Source organism: Protomyctophum bolini, assembly GCF_963924005.1.
Source record: "Protomyctophum bolini genome assembly, chromosome: 21".
Lineage (NCBI taxonomy): Eukaryota > Metazoa > Chordata > Actinopteri > Myctophiformes > Myctophidae > Protomyctophum > Protomyctophum bolini.
Window position 1 is genome coordinate 23,018,678 of NC_137882.1, and position 19,373 is coordinate 23,038,050.

Sequence of the window (19,373 nt, forward strand, 5' to 3'; positions counted from 1 at the left end):
ATACAGGGGGTCCACCACAAACATAGCATCATTCACAGTCATTTTAACAACTTTATCCATTTATACGCTGCCTGGCTATTCAAAAACAGCAGATCTACAAGCTCACAGCGCTGCCACTTTGTGACGCGCTGTGAGCTCGTAGGTCGGCAATTCTTTTTTAAGATTTTTGAAGATTTTCTTTTTTTGCTTAATATATAAAATGTTTTCATCTGAATCAGAATCAAGTACGGGTCTTGCAACCATTCGTTACGGAGCTTTGTGTGTCCCTGGCTGGCTGCCTGTGTCTGTCCGAGCACGAAAATAGCATTTGGTTGGTTTTCAAAGCCAAGTGTCACTGTTGTGCAGCCTAACACACACATATTAACTGTATATATGATGATTTCAGGTGTGACAGTACAGTGACAGACAGTGCAGTAGAGGGACCCCCTGGGGACCCCCACACGGTAACTCTGTCATTTCTCTAGATCTGCCAGCCAGACGAATTTTCCTGAAGTGCATTATTTGTCAACGGGACCCTACTGTCTATGGGACCCTACTGTCAACAGGACCCTACTGTCTATGGGACCCTACTGTCTATGGGACCCTACTGTCAACAGGACCCTACTGTCTATGGGACCCTACTGTCTATGGGACCCTACTGTCAAAGGGACCCTACTGTCTATGGGACCCTACTGTCTATGGGACCCTACTGTCAACAGGACCCTACTGTCTATGGGACCCTACTGTCAACGGGACCCTACTGTCTATGGGACCCTACTGTCAACGGGACCCTACTGTCTATGGGACCCTACTGTCAACGGGACCCTACTGTCTATGGGACCCTACTGTCAACAGGACCCTACTGTCTATGGGACCCTACTGTCTATGGGACCCTACTGTCAACAGGACCCTACTGTCTATGGGACCCTACTGTCAACAGGACCCTACTGTCTATGGGACCCTACTGTCTATGGGACCCTACTGTCAACAGGACCCTACTGTCTATGGGACCCTACTGTCAACAGGACCCTACTGTCTATGGGACCCTGCTGTCTATGGGAGCCTACAGGCGACTACTGGCGATAGAGGCGATAGCAGGCGAACAGGTGATGGTCAAAAAATGGGCGGAGGAACATCGGCCGAAAATATACAAATAATTCATCTTTTGGGCGACGTTGCCCGGCAATAGTAGCCAATGAAATTCAAGCGACGCTCGCCGTTGGTCTCCCACTGTTAAAACGTAATGTGAGGGTGGCAGACCAGCAAGCACCGAAGCACCTGCTGTAAACCTGCTTACTTTTGCTGTGTTCTGGATTTGAATCCTGTTTTGGACATGGATTCATGAGGTGTCCACCCGACATGGACCACCATATTTACTATGTGTGATCCTTGCATTTAGAAAGTGAGCATCTATATCTATATCTATGTTTTGGTTTTTTTATTATTATTTTAACACTCGTGCCACGTTTCGAGCTCGTGGATCTGCTATTGTTGATACGTTTGTGTGACGCTGTAGTATGATCAAATATTTGGGGCATTAGAAAAACACAACATGTTCAAATATGGAGATAAGCTTGTGTCTATATACCTGCACACTGCCATGGCTGGGAGCAACACACGCACGCATTCTTTGGACCATGCTTGTGACAGGTTGTGGGTGGTGGGTGGCCAGGTTGTGGGTGGTGGGTGGCCAGGTTGTGGGTGGTGGGTGGCCAGGTTGTGGGTGGTGGGTGGCCGTAGCTCCAAATATAAACTCTGCCACACAATCTCCATCTCCTCATGTGGTTCATTGAGCCATTGGCTCACTCAGCTCCGGCCTGGGCCTCGGCTGAGCGGTCTAGGCCTGGTAATCCAGCCTGACGGGCCGGCGTGTCGCTGGTTCGAGTCCCGAGCCCGTCGGCCTTTGCCACATGTCTTCCCCCCCTTCTCTCTCCCCCTTTCCTGCAGTCTAATTAGTAATTACTGTACCCTATCAATAAAAGGCAAAAAAACGCCCCAACAAATAAAATAATGGTGGTCCCTTATTGGCTATTGATTGTTTAAAGGTTAATATAAGGTCAATAAGGGGTCTAAAGCAGTTGTAATAGACATTAGTTAGTAGCAGTACTTGCGCGCTCTGCTTGTGTGCAAGGCACGAGTTGGCACCTCGACAGAGTGCATTTCTATAGATATTATTATTATTATTATAATTATATAATTAATATTAGGCCCACTCTACACTTTGCAGTATTTTTCTTTTCTTTTGTCATTTCATCGTTTACTACTCCGGCTTCTGGGAGCAACCCCAGACTTATTATTAATATTTACTTTGTTTCTTAACCCATTTTGGTGTTAGCATTATGTTATGCTTTAGCTATTGAAAAATAGCAGATCTACAAGCTCATAGCGCGGCACCGAGTGCCACGCTAAGAGCTTGTAGGTCTGCTATTTTTGAAAAATCGAAGAGCGACTGACATAAAAACATAGATGTTTCAGAAAACTGTCAGGATATGGAAGACATTTTTTAAATCTGATCTCAGGTCAGAATGGGTTAATCAGACCAGTGTGTGTCCAGTGGAAACCTCGTATGAATCTGATCTCCGGTCAGAACGGGTTTAACGGTTGGACTTGGCCACTCTCTCCAGCTCGTCCTTCTTCTTGATGGCGTAGGAGTTGGACGAGCCCTTGGCCGCGTTGATCAGCTCGTCGGCCAGACACTCGGCGATGGTCTTGACGTTCCTGAAGGCCGCCTCCCGGGCGCCCGTGGTCAGCAGCCAGAGGGCCTGGTTGACCCTCCGTAGTGGCGACACGTCCACCGCCTGCCTCCGGACGGTCCCCGCGCGGCCGATGCGCGTGGAGTCCTCGCGTGGCCCGCCGTTGACGATGGCGTTCACCAGCACCTGGATAGGGTTCTCTCCGGTCAGCAGGTGGACGATCTCCAAGGCGTGGCCCACCACGCGCACGGCCATCAGCTTCTTGCCGTTGTTGCGGCCGTGCTTCATCAGGGCGTTGGCGAGGCGCTCCGCCACGGGACACTGGGCCTTGCGGAAGCGCTTGGCGGCGTAGCGGCCGGCGGAGTGGGGCAGGTACCGGCCGTGCTTCTCCTTCACGGCGATGTAGTCCTGCAGGGAGATGTCGTTGACCTGGACGTCGTCGGTGCTCCATTTCCCAAAGAGTTTAATCTCAGCCGGGGTCGTCTCGGCCACAGCCGGGGCGCTGCCCAAGCTCTCGCTCATCATTGTGTCGGTCCTTCTGCACCCAACACTTCTCGGAGACGGAAAGACGTTTTTTTAACAGAGCTATACGTCATCGTATATACGCCAGTTTATATAAGGCTGTGTGACGTCATGCTATGTCCGCACTGTCATCGGTTTCCGTAGTTACAAGATCAATCTTAGCTGCCCCGCTCCCTTGCTATACAAACCCATTGTATATCAAACTACTAACTATACTTTGACCTGCCGATCTGAACTGCGGACAAAGTGTGCACTCACAACTTGTTACCGTCCCTATCTATCCATCTATAACTGTTTCTGTCTGTCTGTGTGTACGGCTGTAATCCACGTCATTCGAGAACCGTTCCGCCCCGCACCGACTTCAAATTCGACACACGCATTCCGTACCCCCCACAGGGAGTCACAGTGCCCGCTGTCGTGTCGGTCGGAGCCACGGTTGTCCAGAACCGCCACAAAAGGCCTCTCTCTGCCCGGGCTACTGGACATGCAGGGTCCCATGGTCCATATATGGAGCTGGGCTGTTCTGACATCACGACACTCCATATTTGGGCATGCCCGACACAGAACTCCATAAATAGGAATAAAGGGACACAGAGAGACAGATCCAGATATCTCCATATATGGGCATAAAAGGGACACAGACAGATGGGTGGAACGGGTACTCTGACACGGGTATATACAGGGATCTCCAACTTGCATCGTTACCGACTCAGTGCTTTACAGCCGGGCACCGGTCTAGTTGTAGTAATAAGAATATAAATGACAAACAACAAAGATCTGATCTACAAGCTCACGACGCATTGCACCACAATGTGTTTGGAGCTTGTTGATCTTCAGTGAGCGGTGCCTCCACTCCATTGCGCGCACACACACACACACACACACACACACACACACACACACACACACACACACACACACACACACACACACACACACACACACACACACACACACACACACACACGCACGCCAGGGAGGAGGGCTTGACAGTGCCGTACAGTACAGTACAGAAGAGTACAGTGCTGTTGCACCCACTCACAGGTGTTAATGTTATGCTTGTCTATAACAACATGACGCCACACCAGGCTGTGAGTGCCTAATTAACACACACAGTCATACCTTGTCCACAACATGGCAACGCCAAAAGAACAAAAAGCATTTTTTAGATTTGGTTTGTTTGAGGATGAAAGGCCCAAAGGGGCCAAAAACTGTACTGTACGTGTTGAGAGAGAAACGGAGAGTGAGACGGGAGAAGAGAGAGACAGCTTGTGTGTGTGTGTGTGTGTGTGTGTGTGTGCGCTCGTGCGCGTGTCTCAGAGCCTTGTCGTGACAGGCAGAGACGCCACAGTGCTGCTGCCGCGGCGTGGCACAGATGCATTGTGGGCGCTCACTCAGAGCACGGAGACGTCACCTAAACAACAAAGGCCAGTCTCACAACGTTACCGCGCGCACACACACACACACACACACACACGCACACACACGCGCCCATGCGCGTCTCTCACAACGGAGGTAGGAGGACAAGGAGACAATGTAGCTACTGCTGTGATGTTACCACACACACACACACACACACACACCATTGATAGAAAGACAGCGAGGATCTCACAAGTATACTCATAGACACTTGACTACAATGTAGCTACCTCTTGAGGTACACATGCACAGTACACACAAACACACACACACACAAATTGCTGATAATTTTGAAGGTTACATTACAAATGCATCACACACACACACACACACACACACACACACACACACACACGGCCTATGGAAGCATATACATATTGCTCCTTATTTTGAAGGTTACATCAAAAAGGTTACATTACAAAAGCAAATTGCTAAAATGCTAATATTTTTCCAGCAGACAAGATCTAATTCATACTTGCCACCGGTGGGAAAGTGACTCTTGATCAAGATGGACGACTCCATCGCTACGGGTTGACACGATAATTACATTTAACTTATGATACATTTTTCACACATATAATGTAATTTTATTGTGTGTTTGGCCCGTGCCCATTTTAACACCTTCATCCATATTCCATTCATTGGTTATTCAGAAATGTTGAAAAGATATCGGAAACTTTTGAATAATTTAGATTTTTATTTTATTTTTCTCAAACATAAAATCTTCTCTTCAGGATCCCCTACACACCAATTTGGGGGTCATACAAGTTCGAGAACCACTGCCTTAAGCGTCCTCTCATAATCCTATACTTTTCAATTGAGTACTAAAGCGCGTATGTGCTCTTTTCAGAACACTACATAATGGAGCAGTGAGCGTTAGAAAGGCCTGCTCGGCTCCCATGCCTTAAGCATGGATTAAAGCAAAATAAAAGCTCACGTTGCTAGGCCAAATCCTAATATGTCATTTGTGAAACATCGTGAAAGAAGCCAGCGCGCACATGCGTCGTGTGTCCTACACACTTAACACATTTAGGCCTGACGTAGATTCTACAAATGCCTTCTAAATCCTGACAGTTTTCTGAAAAACCCAGGTTTCTATGTCAGTCGTTCTCAAACATTTTCATGTAATTGGCCGCCGACCCCCATCTGAAAATAATAAAATATGTTGTTCCAGGGAACCTCCAGAAGCAAAGATTTTAGTACAAATTATATTTAAAGATTTGCACCACATTTTCACGATTTTTCAAAAATAGCAGACCTACAAGCTTTAAGCGCGGCACTCTGTGCCACACTATGAGCTTGTAGCATGACATCATCAAACCAGGAAGTTATGCAGGAACGCCTACACTGTGTGGCAAATAACTACTTCCTGGCCTAATCTGATTGCATTGAACAACGTTAAACGATGTTAAACTCACTTTGCCTGTTGCTTTGCCACTCGATGTGCCATTCACTTTAAGCATGCGCATACCCTCTATATGGTAATATAGAAATACACCGTAGTCTCCGTTACAGGTAAAAGTCCCAAATTCCAAATGTACTTGAGTAAAAGTACAAATGAATCGAGGGTATATGCACGTGATATCATCATCAAAACCCGGAAGTACTGCAGGAAGGAACGCCTACTGAGTGGCAAAAAACCTACTTCCTGGCCTTGACAGCTCATACATCCACACAGAAAAGTCCTCCTATCTGATTGCATTAAAAACGACATTAAACAATGTTAAACTCACTTTGCCATTCACTTTATGCATGCGCTTACACCCTCTATTGATACTTTTACTTATACGTAAAGAAATTGAGAGTACTTTTTTTTGATGAGCGCCACCACCTACACAAGTTGTCGTAGGCACAGGCAGACAGGGACGTCCCCCAAAGGACCGGAGCCTTTTCCCCTTAACCCATTCTGACCCGAGATCAGATTCTAAAAAATGTCTTCTACATCCCGACAGTTTTCAGAAAAAGCTATGTTTCTATGTCAGTCGTTCTTCGATTTTAGCGCTCGTAGCGCGCCACTCGGTGGCGCGCTACGAGCTTGTAGATCTGCTATTTTTCAATAGCTAAAGCATAGCATAATGCTAACACCAAAAGGGGTTCCCGCCCAGAAGGGCTTAATGAGGTCTGCGTCAGGTTGTTTACCTGCTCTGTGAGTGTGTGTGTGTGTGTGTGTGTGTTTCAGCTGTATCCCTCCCAGCTGCACAGTTAATGTGATTGTGAAGGCTCATTAGCCGGTGTACACACCTTTCGAGCACCTAGTTGGAGAATAGCGGATCTATCTGCTATCTATACAAGCAGAGAAATGTGCCAAACCTCGACGCGTAGCGGAGCTTTTAGACCAGCCATTTCCGCGTGCGATGAAGGACATAATTATACCTACTGAGGCAGCAAAAGAGAGAACTCTATAAAGCTGCTTTAAGACTTGAATATTATATATTCGCCTCGATTCTCTCGGTCTTTGCATTGACTTTGTATGTATTATCGCGCCACTCTATAACCATCCAAGTCTGAACATTGTCCTTATTCCTCAAACACCTTGCAGTGAACTTGCAATAAAGTTAATCTGACACCATAAAGTTAATGTATTTTCAAAGCTTGGCCACCGACTGTATGTTTTTACAGTCCGAGAGGTCCCATGAGGATACAATGAGTATTTAATTGGCGTTGGCGATGCTTAAACAAAAAAGAATAAACAAAAACACAACATCACAACTTTGAACGGCCCGTAGCGTATACTGGCAGGAAACGGCATGGAGGAACGGAGCCTTCATTAGACCATTTTGGGCGGGAACCCCTTTTTGTGTTAGCATTATGTTATGCTTTAGCTATTGAAAAATAGCAGACCTACAAGCTCGTAGCGCGCCACTCGGTGGCGCGCTATGAGCTTGTAGATCTGCTATTTTTGAAAAATCGAAAGAACGACTGACATATAGAAACATAGCTTTTTCAGAAAACTGTCAGGATGTAGAAGATTTTTTTTAGAATCTGATCTCAGGTCAGAATGGGTTAGAGATGAATGGTTTGCTGCGAGGCCAAAGGGATCTCGTGGTGACGAGGGAAGAAGGGAGAGCCGTCCGTCTCTCTCTCTCTGTGTGCTGCAGTTATCCTATTCTGACCTGAGATCAGATTCTAGAAATGTCTTCTACATCCTGACAGTTTTCTGAAAAAGCTATGTTTCGCTATGTCGTTCTTCGATTTTTCAAAAAATAGCAGACCTACAAGTTCGTAGCGCGCCACTCGGTGGCGCGCTATGAGCTTGTAGATCTGCTATTTTTGAATAGCTATAAAGCATAACATAATGCTAACACCAAAAAGGGGTTCCCGCCCAAAATGGGTTATTATTACGGCCCGTGTTCTTCTTTGGAATGGACGGATATGAAAAGATGTGATGCCAAGATTCTCTCTCTCCCCCTCTCTCTCTCCCTCTCTCTCTCTCCCTCTCTCTCTCTCCCTCTCTCCCTCTCTCTCTCTCTCTCTACTTGATTGTATGTTTGTCGGGGGAAAGATAAGGAAAATTAATTGTTGGAATTTTGGAATGTGTTTTCCCCTCAGCCATGACCCTTTCCTCCTCCTATAACCTATTTTGGGCAGGAAACCCCTTTTGGTTGTTTTAAAGGCATTATGTTATACTTTAGCTATTGAAAAATAGCAGATCTACAAGCTCATAGCGTGGCACCGAGTGCCGCGCTATGAACTTGTAGGTCTGCTATTTTTGAAAAATCGTGAAAATGCGGCACAAATCTTTGAATATATATTCTTTCAGAGCGAACATTTTTAACTCAAATCTTTGCTTTCTGGGACCCCCCGGAACAACATATTTTCAGACAGGGGTCGGCAGCCAAATGCATATAATTCTGGGGGTCCTTTATATGAAAATGTTTGAGAACAACCGACATAGAAACATGGGTTTTTTCAAGAAAACTATCAGGATTTGTAGAAGACATTATTATAATCGTTCTCAGGTCTAAATGGGCTAATGCTGCTGCTGTGGTTGAACCTCTGAAGACACAGTACAGGCCTTATGGACGGAGTGAGTCACACTGCACATTTTGTTTGTGCTATTATGGAACCTGGAAACGCATCTGTGACACTATAGCTGTTGAAATAAATAAATAAAATCTTGAACAATCTTGAAAATGTGTGCAAATCTATGTTTTTATTAACTCAAATATTTCCCTCCCAGGAAAAGAAAATCTGATGGGGGTCCGCGGCCAAATACAGATCATTCTGGGGGTCCGAGCACCACTGATACTTTTTTTTTGTAGGTCTGCTATTTTTTGAAAAATCGTGAAAATGTGGCCCAAATGTTTGAATATATATTCTTTCAGTCAGAAGACTAAATGGGTTAATTCTAAGGTCCTAATCATGCTACTCTAAGGTCCTAATCATGCTACATCAAGGTCAAAGTCACCCTAACGGTATCTCCTTGCAGCCATCTGCCCGCCTGCAGCCAACTTTCACACCGCAGCTTCCTGTTTGTTTCCATGGCGACCGGGGGTTGTTTTCCGGCCCCTCCGGAGCAGAGCGCCGTCTGTCAGGCTCGACAGATCTGGCAGACCCTGTCTGCCACAGACGAGATCTGGCAACCCTGTCTGCCACAGACAGGGTTGCCAGATCTCGTCTGTGGCAGACAGGGTTGCCAGATCTCGTCTGTGGCAGACAGGGTTGCCAGATCTGTTCCCTATCTGTGGCAGACAGGGTTGCCAGATCTCGTCTGTGGCAGACAGGGTCTGCCAGATCTGTCGAGCCATGTCTGTGGCAGACAGGGTTGCCAGATCTGTTCCCTGTCTGTGGCAGACAGTGTTGCCAGGTCTCGTCGAGAAATGCACGCTAACCCATACCGGATCCTTGGAAAGAAACAAGCAGCCCAAACTATAGAAAGTTTAAATACTTTAAACCCCCATATTATTTTGGGGGTAAGTACAGTAGGATGAAAACGTTTAGATAACGCCTGCTTTAACCACAACTACCAATATTTGAACAAGCTAAGCGACTTTTTACCGTAAAAAAAAGTTAAGGTGGCTATGAAACCAGACTTGGTAACAGTGCTGTCAGTCTACGTATAGGACAGGAAGTGGCTGTGTGTAGTTCAGAGCGTGCTCAGTCAGCATCAACCCCCCCGGCCATGGGTTTATCAACGTGGAACAAACGACACAACAGACCTCACAGACCTCAGAGATGCTGCCTCGCTTCAACACAACAGACCTCACAGACCTCAGAGATGATCGCTGCCTCGCTTCAACACAACAGACACAACAGACCTCAGAGATGATCGCTTCCTCCCTGATAATGTTGACAGTATAGAGAGGAGCTTTTCACGTTTTCACCATGCTGAGAAGCAGCATTGATGTGGAATGTTTAGTATAGCAGGCAGTGGTGGAAAGTAACTAAGTACATGTACTCGAGTGCATTTGTGTGTACTGAAAGTGAAAAGCCTGCACCCCAAGGACCCCCCTGGCCTGGGGGTCCCCGGATTCCCTGCTGCTAACTAGTGCTCATCCTTCAAAGCATATGTTTGTTTACATGATGTGACCTGTGTGTGTGTGTGTGTGCGTGCGTGTGCGTGTGTGTGTGTGTGTGCGTGCGTGCGGCTGTGATGAAGATATAATCAAGATGGATGATTAGCTGGCAGACAGGCTCGCTTACAAACCAATCCAATTTATCCACATTAGGTCCAATTATGTATGTACTCACCCAGCCAATCACATTACTACATAGAGGAGGCCGGACTGCACAGGGAGCCGGCAAGCAGCGTTGACAAAAACTATGATTACTACCTTTTTATACCACCGTAAAAAGAAACCTAAAATAAAAACTAAGTTATGATTGACTATGACTGAATAAATTTCGTCACCAACTAAAAACTAGACTAAAATCTTAGGGGACTATTTGAGAAGGGATCCAGTAAAAACTAGACTAAAATCTTAGGGGACTATTTGAGAAGGGATCCAGTAAAAACTAGACTAAAATCTTAGGGGACTATTTGAGAAGGGATCCAGTAAAAACTAGACTAAAATCTTAGGGGACTATTTGAGAAGGGATCCAGTGGAACGTCATTTAATGCTTTGTTGTGAGCATGGGTGTCACTCTCCGAAAATAGCCGATCTACAAAAGGTCACAAAGTGAGCTTTTATTTTATTTTAGCTTTCACATCTTAGCTGTCTAACGTGAGTAAAAGCAAATATTATTATTATCTTTTTTTTATTTTATATCTATCTATAAATGCACCTGTACGTATGTCTGTACTGTCTGTACGTACGTGTGTAATACTGTCTGTAATACGTGTGTCCAGTCGGTCGGACCCACGGTTCTCCATAACCGCAAAAAAAGGCCTCTGGACAGGGCCCCTGCCCAGTGTCCATATGGAGCTGGACTGTTCTGACATCATTCTGACACAGATATGGCCATAAAAGGGACACCTATTGACTGAAGACCCCTGCTAATATATAATAATAATATGCTATATCGCATTATCGCGTTGGACTGAACTGGACAAAAAAAATGCACTTTGGATGCACAACAGCACTTTAAAAAACAGTGCTTGTAACGTTTTGTTTTTAAAGGACCACTTCACCACTTTTCAACCTATCTTCATATAATAGGTCCTCACTAATAATCATGATAAAATGGCACGATTTTTTTCTACTCAGTCTGTGTCTCATAGGAGGGTTGTGACATCTTCATTAGGCAGATTATTTTTTAAACAAGATTTATTTACAAAGATGTTTAGATTTTCATTATCGTGAGAACGATGGCTTCCATTTTCGCATTGCAACTTTTCAGGACTAAAAAGCCTGCAGTTTTTATTAGCTTGTATTCCCCATCGATGATGTCACTGGAAGACGGTTTCTGAACTGCCCACAGCCCTCCTATGAGACACAGACCGAGTAGAAATAAATTGCGCCATTTTTTTCACGATTATTAGTGAGGACCTATTATATGAAGATAGGTTGAAAAGTGGTGAAGTGGTCCTTTATGGATAGCACCATGCCACTTTATTTATTTATTTATGTTGTGCGTGGTGTTGGTAACTCTTAACTTTTCCATATGAATTGCACGTCATCAGACATACTGGGGCTCTTTTTAAATGTTTGTCCATGTTTTGTTTTAGTTTTTAGCTTGTGTTTTAGGCTCTATGTTTTATGTTGCACTGCCAATAACTGAGGGGAAACGATATGTCATGTTCTTTTGTATGCAAGTACAGTACATAGGAAAATGACAAATAAAGCGATTCCGATTTCCGATTATGAATCAAAAAGACATACAGAACAACCTCACTGCCAGATAACGAGACTCTAAGGTCTAATGTGCTATAAACTGTAATGGACTGAGTTTATACTGCAAGTCTAAACTTGACCTTTTTATTGGCCAAATTAACAATGCAATCACCTCACTGTACCTGACCTGTTACAAACTAAGAGCCCGGAGCCGTTTAACCGAAGGGCAATGAATATAAAAGTTATAGCCAAAGCCATCTCTAAACTGTTGTGGGATCTACAGGGGGTTGGTTATAGTCTCCCCATTGGCAGTGCCGTCCACCAAGGATACCGTACGTATGTCTCCCTTGTTTAATTTGGCTGCAAGAGAGATCAAGAACCTTATTACCGGCTCAATGTTGACTTGTTAGATTTAAACTGTAGTCTGGAACTAGTATCGATTGTTTACTTTGCGACAACTCTGATTACTTTTCGAAAATTCAGTTTGGTTGGTCAGTTTAAAAAATATATATATTCCTTAAGTTGGATTTGGAAACTGTCTGATCCGTAACTGATCCGTGTTTTGATTTAGATTTTTTAAACTTTTAACCCCTATACAACTTTCCAATTGCCGCTGGCCCCCGCTTTGAAAACCTGTGCTCTAGTCTATGCCAGTTGTTCTCCCACCATTTATAGAACCTGAGATCAGATTCTAAAAATGTCTTCTACATCCTGACAGTTTTTATGTTTCTATGTCAGTCGTTCGATTTTTTCAAAAATAGCAGACCTACAAGTTCGTAGCGCGCCACTCGGTGGTGCGCTATGAGCTTGTAGAGCTGGGGACCCCCCCTGGTACCCCCCCTCCCCATAGACCCAGACCCCACTTTGAGAACCAGTGTTCTTGGCCTAATATATACTGTTATGTCTATAGCTGATATAAAATAGGACCTTTGAGCAATGGCTGGCTGTATTTTATGCCACAAAAGTGCTTGATACAGCACCTATATATACTGTACCTAGCTAAATTAGGCCCATAATATAGATGCTGACTGTAGCCACGGCAAAAGGCCAAGAAAAACATTTATTGCGTAACTAAACCACCACATGGGCTTTTTGAGTGCTACTAACATTGGCACCGAAACGCTCAGGCCAACATTCCCCACGATGACACCTCTCCCATCAGCGTTAAAACGTGCTCTGACCTCAGGGCAGAACCTTAAAAGGGCCCGGTGCTCTGGATGAGATCATTGCACACCGTTTCAACGCTCCGATGCACAGTGAGTATGGTGTGGGAGGTTTTTTTGAAGTACCCGGTATTTGAATAACTAGAGGGCTTCCATTTATTTTACCACTACAACACGCCGTTTCTGTTTTTGAGTCATCGTGAGGCATTAACCCGGGAACCCCTTTGTGTTTTAAGCATTATGTTATACTTGAGCTCTTTCAGAGTGAACTGTTTTTAACTATTCTTTTTGCTTTTGGAAGGTCCCTAGAAACAACATATTTTCAGATGGGGGTCGGCGGCCAATTACATATATTTTTGAGTGTCCTTGACATGAAATATTGAGAACCACTGATACAGAAACATAGGTATTTCAGAAAACTGTCAGGCATTTTTTTAATTTCGACGTCAGGCCTAAATGGGTTAATGTTAACATGTTGGGAAAGCAACATTATGCCAACGGTGTGATTTTTTAGGCCAACAATGAGTCACCCGACTACTGTACCTGATATAGGTCAAGGATAAAGGGTCACCACAAAAACAGCCGTTGGTTTGGTTCCTCTGTTATCCCATTTTGACCCGAGCAAAGATTTTAGTTAAAAACGTTCGCTCTGAAATAATCTATATTCAAAAGATTTACGCCACAATTTCACGATAAAAATAAAAAAAAGCAGATCTACAAGCTCGTAGCTGAGCTTGTAGATCTGTACAGTAGTGCATCCCGTGGATGCACTGCAGAGGTCGTTGTTTTATTGCGTCCCTTAACTATAAACTGCGTTTTGGGATGCAAAATGCACCCTATTTTAATCTCTTTTTTAAATCTCTCTTCATTACTGTGTAGGGCTCAACTTTTGCAGCCACACGGGTTATAGGGTTGTGCCTAATTTGTATTTAGCCGATCTACAAGATCACAACGCCACCCAGCGGGACGCCACGTGAGCTTATAGATCTGCGACTCCGGCTTAACAGAGTGCAAACAGTCAATCAAACAACCTTTTAGAGAAAGACATGACGACTGCATGTAATCCAAATGACTGAAATCAGCCCCGGCGACTAAGAACTTTAATCCATTTTGGACTGAGGTCGTTAAAAAAAAGGCCTCTAAATCCTAACATTTTTCTGAAAAACCCATGTTTCTATGTCAGTGGTGCTCAACCTTTTTCATGTCAAGGACCCCCAGAATTATCTCTATTGAGCCACGGACCCCCCATCTGAAAATATGTTGTTCCAGGGACCCCCCAGAAGCCAATATTTTAGTTCAAAAAAAGTTCGCTCTGAAATATATATTCAAAGATTTGAGACACATTTTCACGACTTTTCAAAAATAGCAGACCTACAAGCTCGTAGCGTGCCACTCGGTGGCGCGCTACGAGCTTGTAGATCTGTTATTTTTCAATAGCTAAAGTAGAACAGAATGCTTTAGTTTAAAACACCAAAAGGGGTTCCCGCCCAGAATGGGTTAATCCGCGGCGTGATGCGTCATGCTGTGTTTCAGCACTCACACCTGACAATTTCAGTTCAGGGCGATTACAAAACATCTGGTGCGTGTGACAATATACGTGACGGCCTATGTTTAAAGATAATCCCTCGCCGTTTCAGGGCAAAGTGCGCCAACCCTCCCTGCAGTGTACTGTACATCTGCTACTGTACAATCCTAAATCATAGAGCAAAGCTCTCGTTGTCTTCCCCTCGGTCTTTCTCTCTGTTGCTGCTCATATACCCACAGCATGCACTGCTTGGCCATAATGATGATTAGGCCTGTCACAATTATTACACATTTTGCCTAATCGTATTAAATCACAATTATGTTTGCATAATCGTTAATCGTTTCCATGTTGAAAAATGTCCATACATTTAACTAATTTACCGCCGACACCCCCATCTATGGTGTCTGAAAAGTGTACTCCGGTATAGTGCCAGCCATGTCATTTAATACGCAGAGACTCTTAGTTTGAAAGCCGTTTCACTCGGAAACTGAGACCCAGGAAGTGAGTTATGTTACGGGTGTCGCCCGTAGAGTATATATTAATAGAGACGGCACCCGGAGGAAACCCTGAGGCGAAATGGACATGGTGGCCGAATTTGGTATTGTAGCGCTGGGCCAAACACATGAACGCGCTGGTCCGTTGACTATCATTGTGCACGTTCACGACAGCAGCACGCTCGTGCGCGTTCGTGCACGTTCAACGGCAGCGCGTTCATGTGTTTGGGGCAAATCCATCCCAGAATGCACTCTGTTCCTACACGGAAGGAGGAGTGAAATCGCCTCATGCACTTTTGAGCAACTTAATGCAAGTGGATGGGAGGAGAACTCGGGTGCAGTCTCTATATACTCTAAGGGCCAAACACATGAACGCGCTGGTCCGTTGACTATCATTGTGCACGTTCACGACAGCAGCACGCTCGTGCGCGTTCGTGCACGTTCAACGGCAGCGCGTTCATGTGTTTGGGGCAAATCCATCCCAGAATGCACTCTGTTCCTACACGGAAGGAGGAGTGAAATCGCCTCATGCACTTTTGAGCAACTTAATGCAAGTGGATGGGAGGAGAACTCGGGTGCAGTCTCTATATACTCTAAGGGCCAAACACATGAACGCGCTGGTCCGTTGACTATCATTGTGCACGTGACGTTCTTCATGATGACACGTGAACAACGGCAGGGCGTTCATGTGTTTGGGCCCAATCCATCCCAGAATGCACTCTGTTCCTATACCGGAAGGAGGAGTGAAATCTCCTCATGCGCTTTTGAGCAACTTAATGCAAGTGGATGGAAGGAGAACTCGGGTGCCGTCTCTATTAATATATACTCTAAGGTGCCGCCCGATTCACCCAAAACATACATTTTGTAACCCGGGGATATCGTTTTGAGAAATGGAAAAATATTTTGAGCCAAAAATAAGAATCCAAGGTATTACGATTCTAAAAACGGTGTTCCCAAATAGATATTTTATAGTCCCCGGGACTCCCCTTAGTCTGGAGCCCTGAAGAAACCCACCTCTTGTCCTTTTTGCTAAATCCATATCTTATATATATAAGATATATATAAGAATATAAGTCCTTACAAGTCCTTGCACTCAACGTGGTGCAGGTTGAGACGCCGGGACGGATCCCGAAGGCATTCCGTAGCAAAACGGGAAACCTCGCTCAGCCAAGCCTCATTTAGCAACATCAATTACTCATACAGTATAATATACAGTGTGATCTCCTGCACCTGTTCCTGTAGTACCACCGACGGCTTATCACAGTCTATTCTGTCACTGACTCAGGAGACGTCTGAATTAGCGCCTTTCCTGTTCACACACACGCACGCACGCACGCACACACACACACACACACACACACACAACGCACGCACACACGCACACACACACACAACGCACGCACGCAACGCACACACGCCACTACACGTAGCTAAGCAAGACTAGGGGCTGTATTTTGCATGTCTTAAGTACCAGGTCTTATTCCCTAACTTGAGTAAACTTAAGACCTGGAGGCGTCATCAATGCCATTTGGCTATTCTGAGTGGCCAAAGAGCATTGACCACGCCTCCAGGTCTTTAGTTTACTCAAGTTAGGTAATAAGACCTGGTACTTAAGACACGCAAAATACAGCCCTATGTGTCTAACACATCAATGCCATTCAATGTCAGTGTCCTCCTAATCACGCCGTAACCAGAATTGCTATCTTTATTCATAACGTTCCAATAATGTTCGCCGACAGAAACACGATGGAATCGCAATTCTTTTGAGTGACAATAATTGATCATCAAGTAAAACGTCATGACGTGTCTGACAGAGACATGATGTCACACAGTACTGCATCCAATCAGGAGAGAGCCTTTGTACTTAATAGCTGCAGACACACACACACACACACACACACACACAGTAATGCCATGCACATACTGTAAGCATGCGATGCATACAGTACTGCATAATATGCTGAAGAAGCAGCACACCAAGGATCAATATAGTGCAATCTGTAGATGCATATATTGGAAGGGCAGGCGCTCGCACACGCACGCACACACACACACACATACACACACACACACACACACACACACACACACACACACACACACACAAGCACGTGTTCTATTCTCTATAAATACTAGTCTTATTTGTGAGTTCTCGTCATCTCCTCTGTTCTCCTCACCCATATTCATCAAATCACATTAGCTACTGTATAGGTCCGGTCGGCTCCTGTGGATATTTATAGATTATACCGCAAGCCGCCAACCCCCCTCCCCCCCCCCCCCCCCCCCTCCCTCCCTCCTTCTCTCTCATGCAATCCACAGACACAGACTCTGAGTCACAGAGAGAGAGAGAGACAGAGAGAGAGAGAGAGAGAGAGAGAGATATGATTGAGAGACAAGAGATCCAGGCTGGATTAACCCATTTTGACCTGTGATCAGATTCTAAAAATGTTCTTCTACATCCTGACAGTTTTCTGAAAAAGCTATGTTTCTATGTCAGTCATTTTTCAATTTTTCAAAAATAGCAGACCTACAAGCTCGTAGCGCGCGAGCTTGTAGGTCTGCTATTTTACAGTATAGATTAAAAGAGAAAGAAAAAAGGTTGACAGTTCAAACATATCAGGGAGGACAGCTGGTCAACAGCCGGCCCATCCATATAATAGGGCCCATGCTTAAAAATAATATAAAAGAGATTGGTATGATGTTGGTATGGATAATTTATTTATTTGTTTGTACACTAGTGTAACGGTTGAGAAGACATGTTATTTCCTACATCACGGTTCCCCAATAGGATAGCATTTATTAGGGATCTTTCTTTTCTTTTTTTTTAGGGCTAATAAAAAGTGTGAGATTACCATAATGACAGTAATCTAATCATATTCAAGGGCTTTTGGCAGAGAGTGCACAAATGGAACCAACCTCAGAGTCAAGTTGACATTGATTGATTTTACGATATGACAATAAATAAATAAAAGTTATAATAATAAACTGAGGTCACAGAGTAAGTGGCATTAAATGGGGGTCAGTATAGCTAAGCCTATGCATGTTAATTAAATTAAATTAAATTTTAAATTAAAATGATGAGAATCACTGCTAGAGTCACTGCCATATCTTTTCAAATGGGCTCTTGCCCTGAAAATGAATTAATTTTACACTCTCAAGAGTTAAAGATCTATAAGGGTCCATTTGGTTACCAACTGTGCATCATTTAGCTGGGGACCACCTGGAACCCCCTCAAGGGCCACTGGTGGTCCCCGGACCACTGGTTGAGAACCACTGTTCTACATCTATTCTAAGCTTAATTAATTAATGAAAAAACTGCGCGTGGGCTCGGCCAACCCAGCCTGGTACCCTATAGTCAAAATATGGCCCTTGAGGAACATTAATTGGGGAACCCTGTCTTACATTAACCCATTTTGGTGTTAGCATTATGTTATGCTTTAGCTATTGAAAAATAGCAGATCTACAAGCTCATAGCGCGCCACCGAGTGGCGCGCTACGAGCTTGTAGGTCTGCTATTTTTGAAAAATCGAAGAACGACTGACATAGAAACATAGCTTTTTCAGAAAACGGTCAGGATGTAGAAGACGTTTTTATAATCTGATCTCAGGTCAAAATGGGTTAAAATGTCAAATGTCAATAAAATGATACTACCAGAGTCTCTAAATCTACACCAGCAACAAGGAGGATTCCCCACAGAGAACCAAAATGATACACTTTTGCACTTCTGTCTTGTGACACAGTTAGCCTTGAAGTGGTGTACATTTATGAGGCCAAGCAGTTAGGTCACATTTCCACAACGTTTCCCCACACATCACAGCACGGTCGGGTCGGCAAGACTTCTGCAACAACAAAACGTGCTTGGCAACTCAAAGCAACCCCCACCAGAATGGTGTTGGACCAGCCAAGCAATATCAGGTTTTTACCCATCAGAGGCATCCATGGGGCCCCCGAAGAGGCATGGTGGGGCCCCCGAAGATCAGAGGCCTCCATGGGGCCCCCGAAGATCGATCACTGGCCTGTTAATTTTTTCTTCTTTTAACCAATTTTGACCCGAGATCAGATTAAAAAAATGTCTTCTACAACCTGACAGCTTTTTTGGCGTGCTATGAGCTTGTAGATCTAACACCAAAAGGGGTTCCCACCCAAAATGGGTTAAATCGGACTACCTCTCTCATTTCTCTGTTCCATGACGGTGAGAAAGAAAAGATCCATTGCGATCCATAATTGCAGGTGAGTAACTTAAGTATAGGGTTTATATTTTATGCTCGCTCATCCTCTGTCGTCCCCATGATCTCTCAGTCAGATCAGCGTATAGGTCCATTTTTTGAGTGGCGCAACCACTCCCTTACGGAGCTATGTGTGTG

General features: G+C 44.7%; 2 protein-coding genes across 2 annotated transcripts in view; both read right to left on the reverse strand.

Moving 5' to 3' along the window:
* pip4k2aa (phosphatidylinositol-5-phosphate 4-kinase, type II, alpha a) overlaps window positions 1–19,373 on the reverse strand; it is a 78,147-nt gene that overhangs the window by 40,638 nt on the left and 18,136 nt on the right. The window lies entirely within an intron of this gene.
* Window positions 2,574–3,197, reverse strand: LOC308336798 (small ribosomal subunit protein uS7-like; the record flags this gene model as incomplete). The annotated part of the gene is made up of 1 exon (XM_080794352.1): window positions 2,574–3,197. The coding sequence occupies one exon, from the start codon at window positions 3,195–3,197 to the stop codon at window positions 2,574–2,576; it is 624 nt and encodes a 207-aa protein (XP_080650478.1).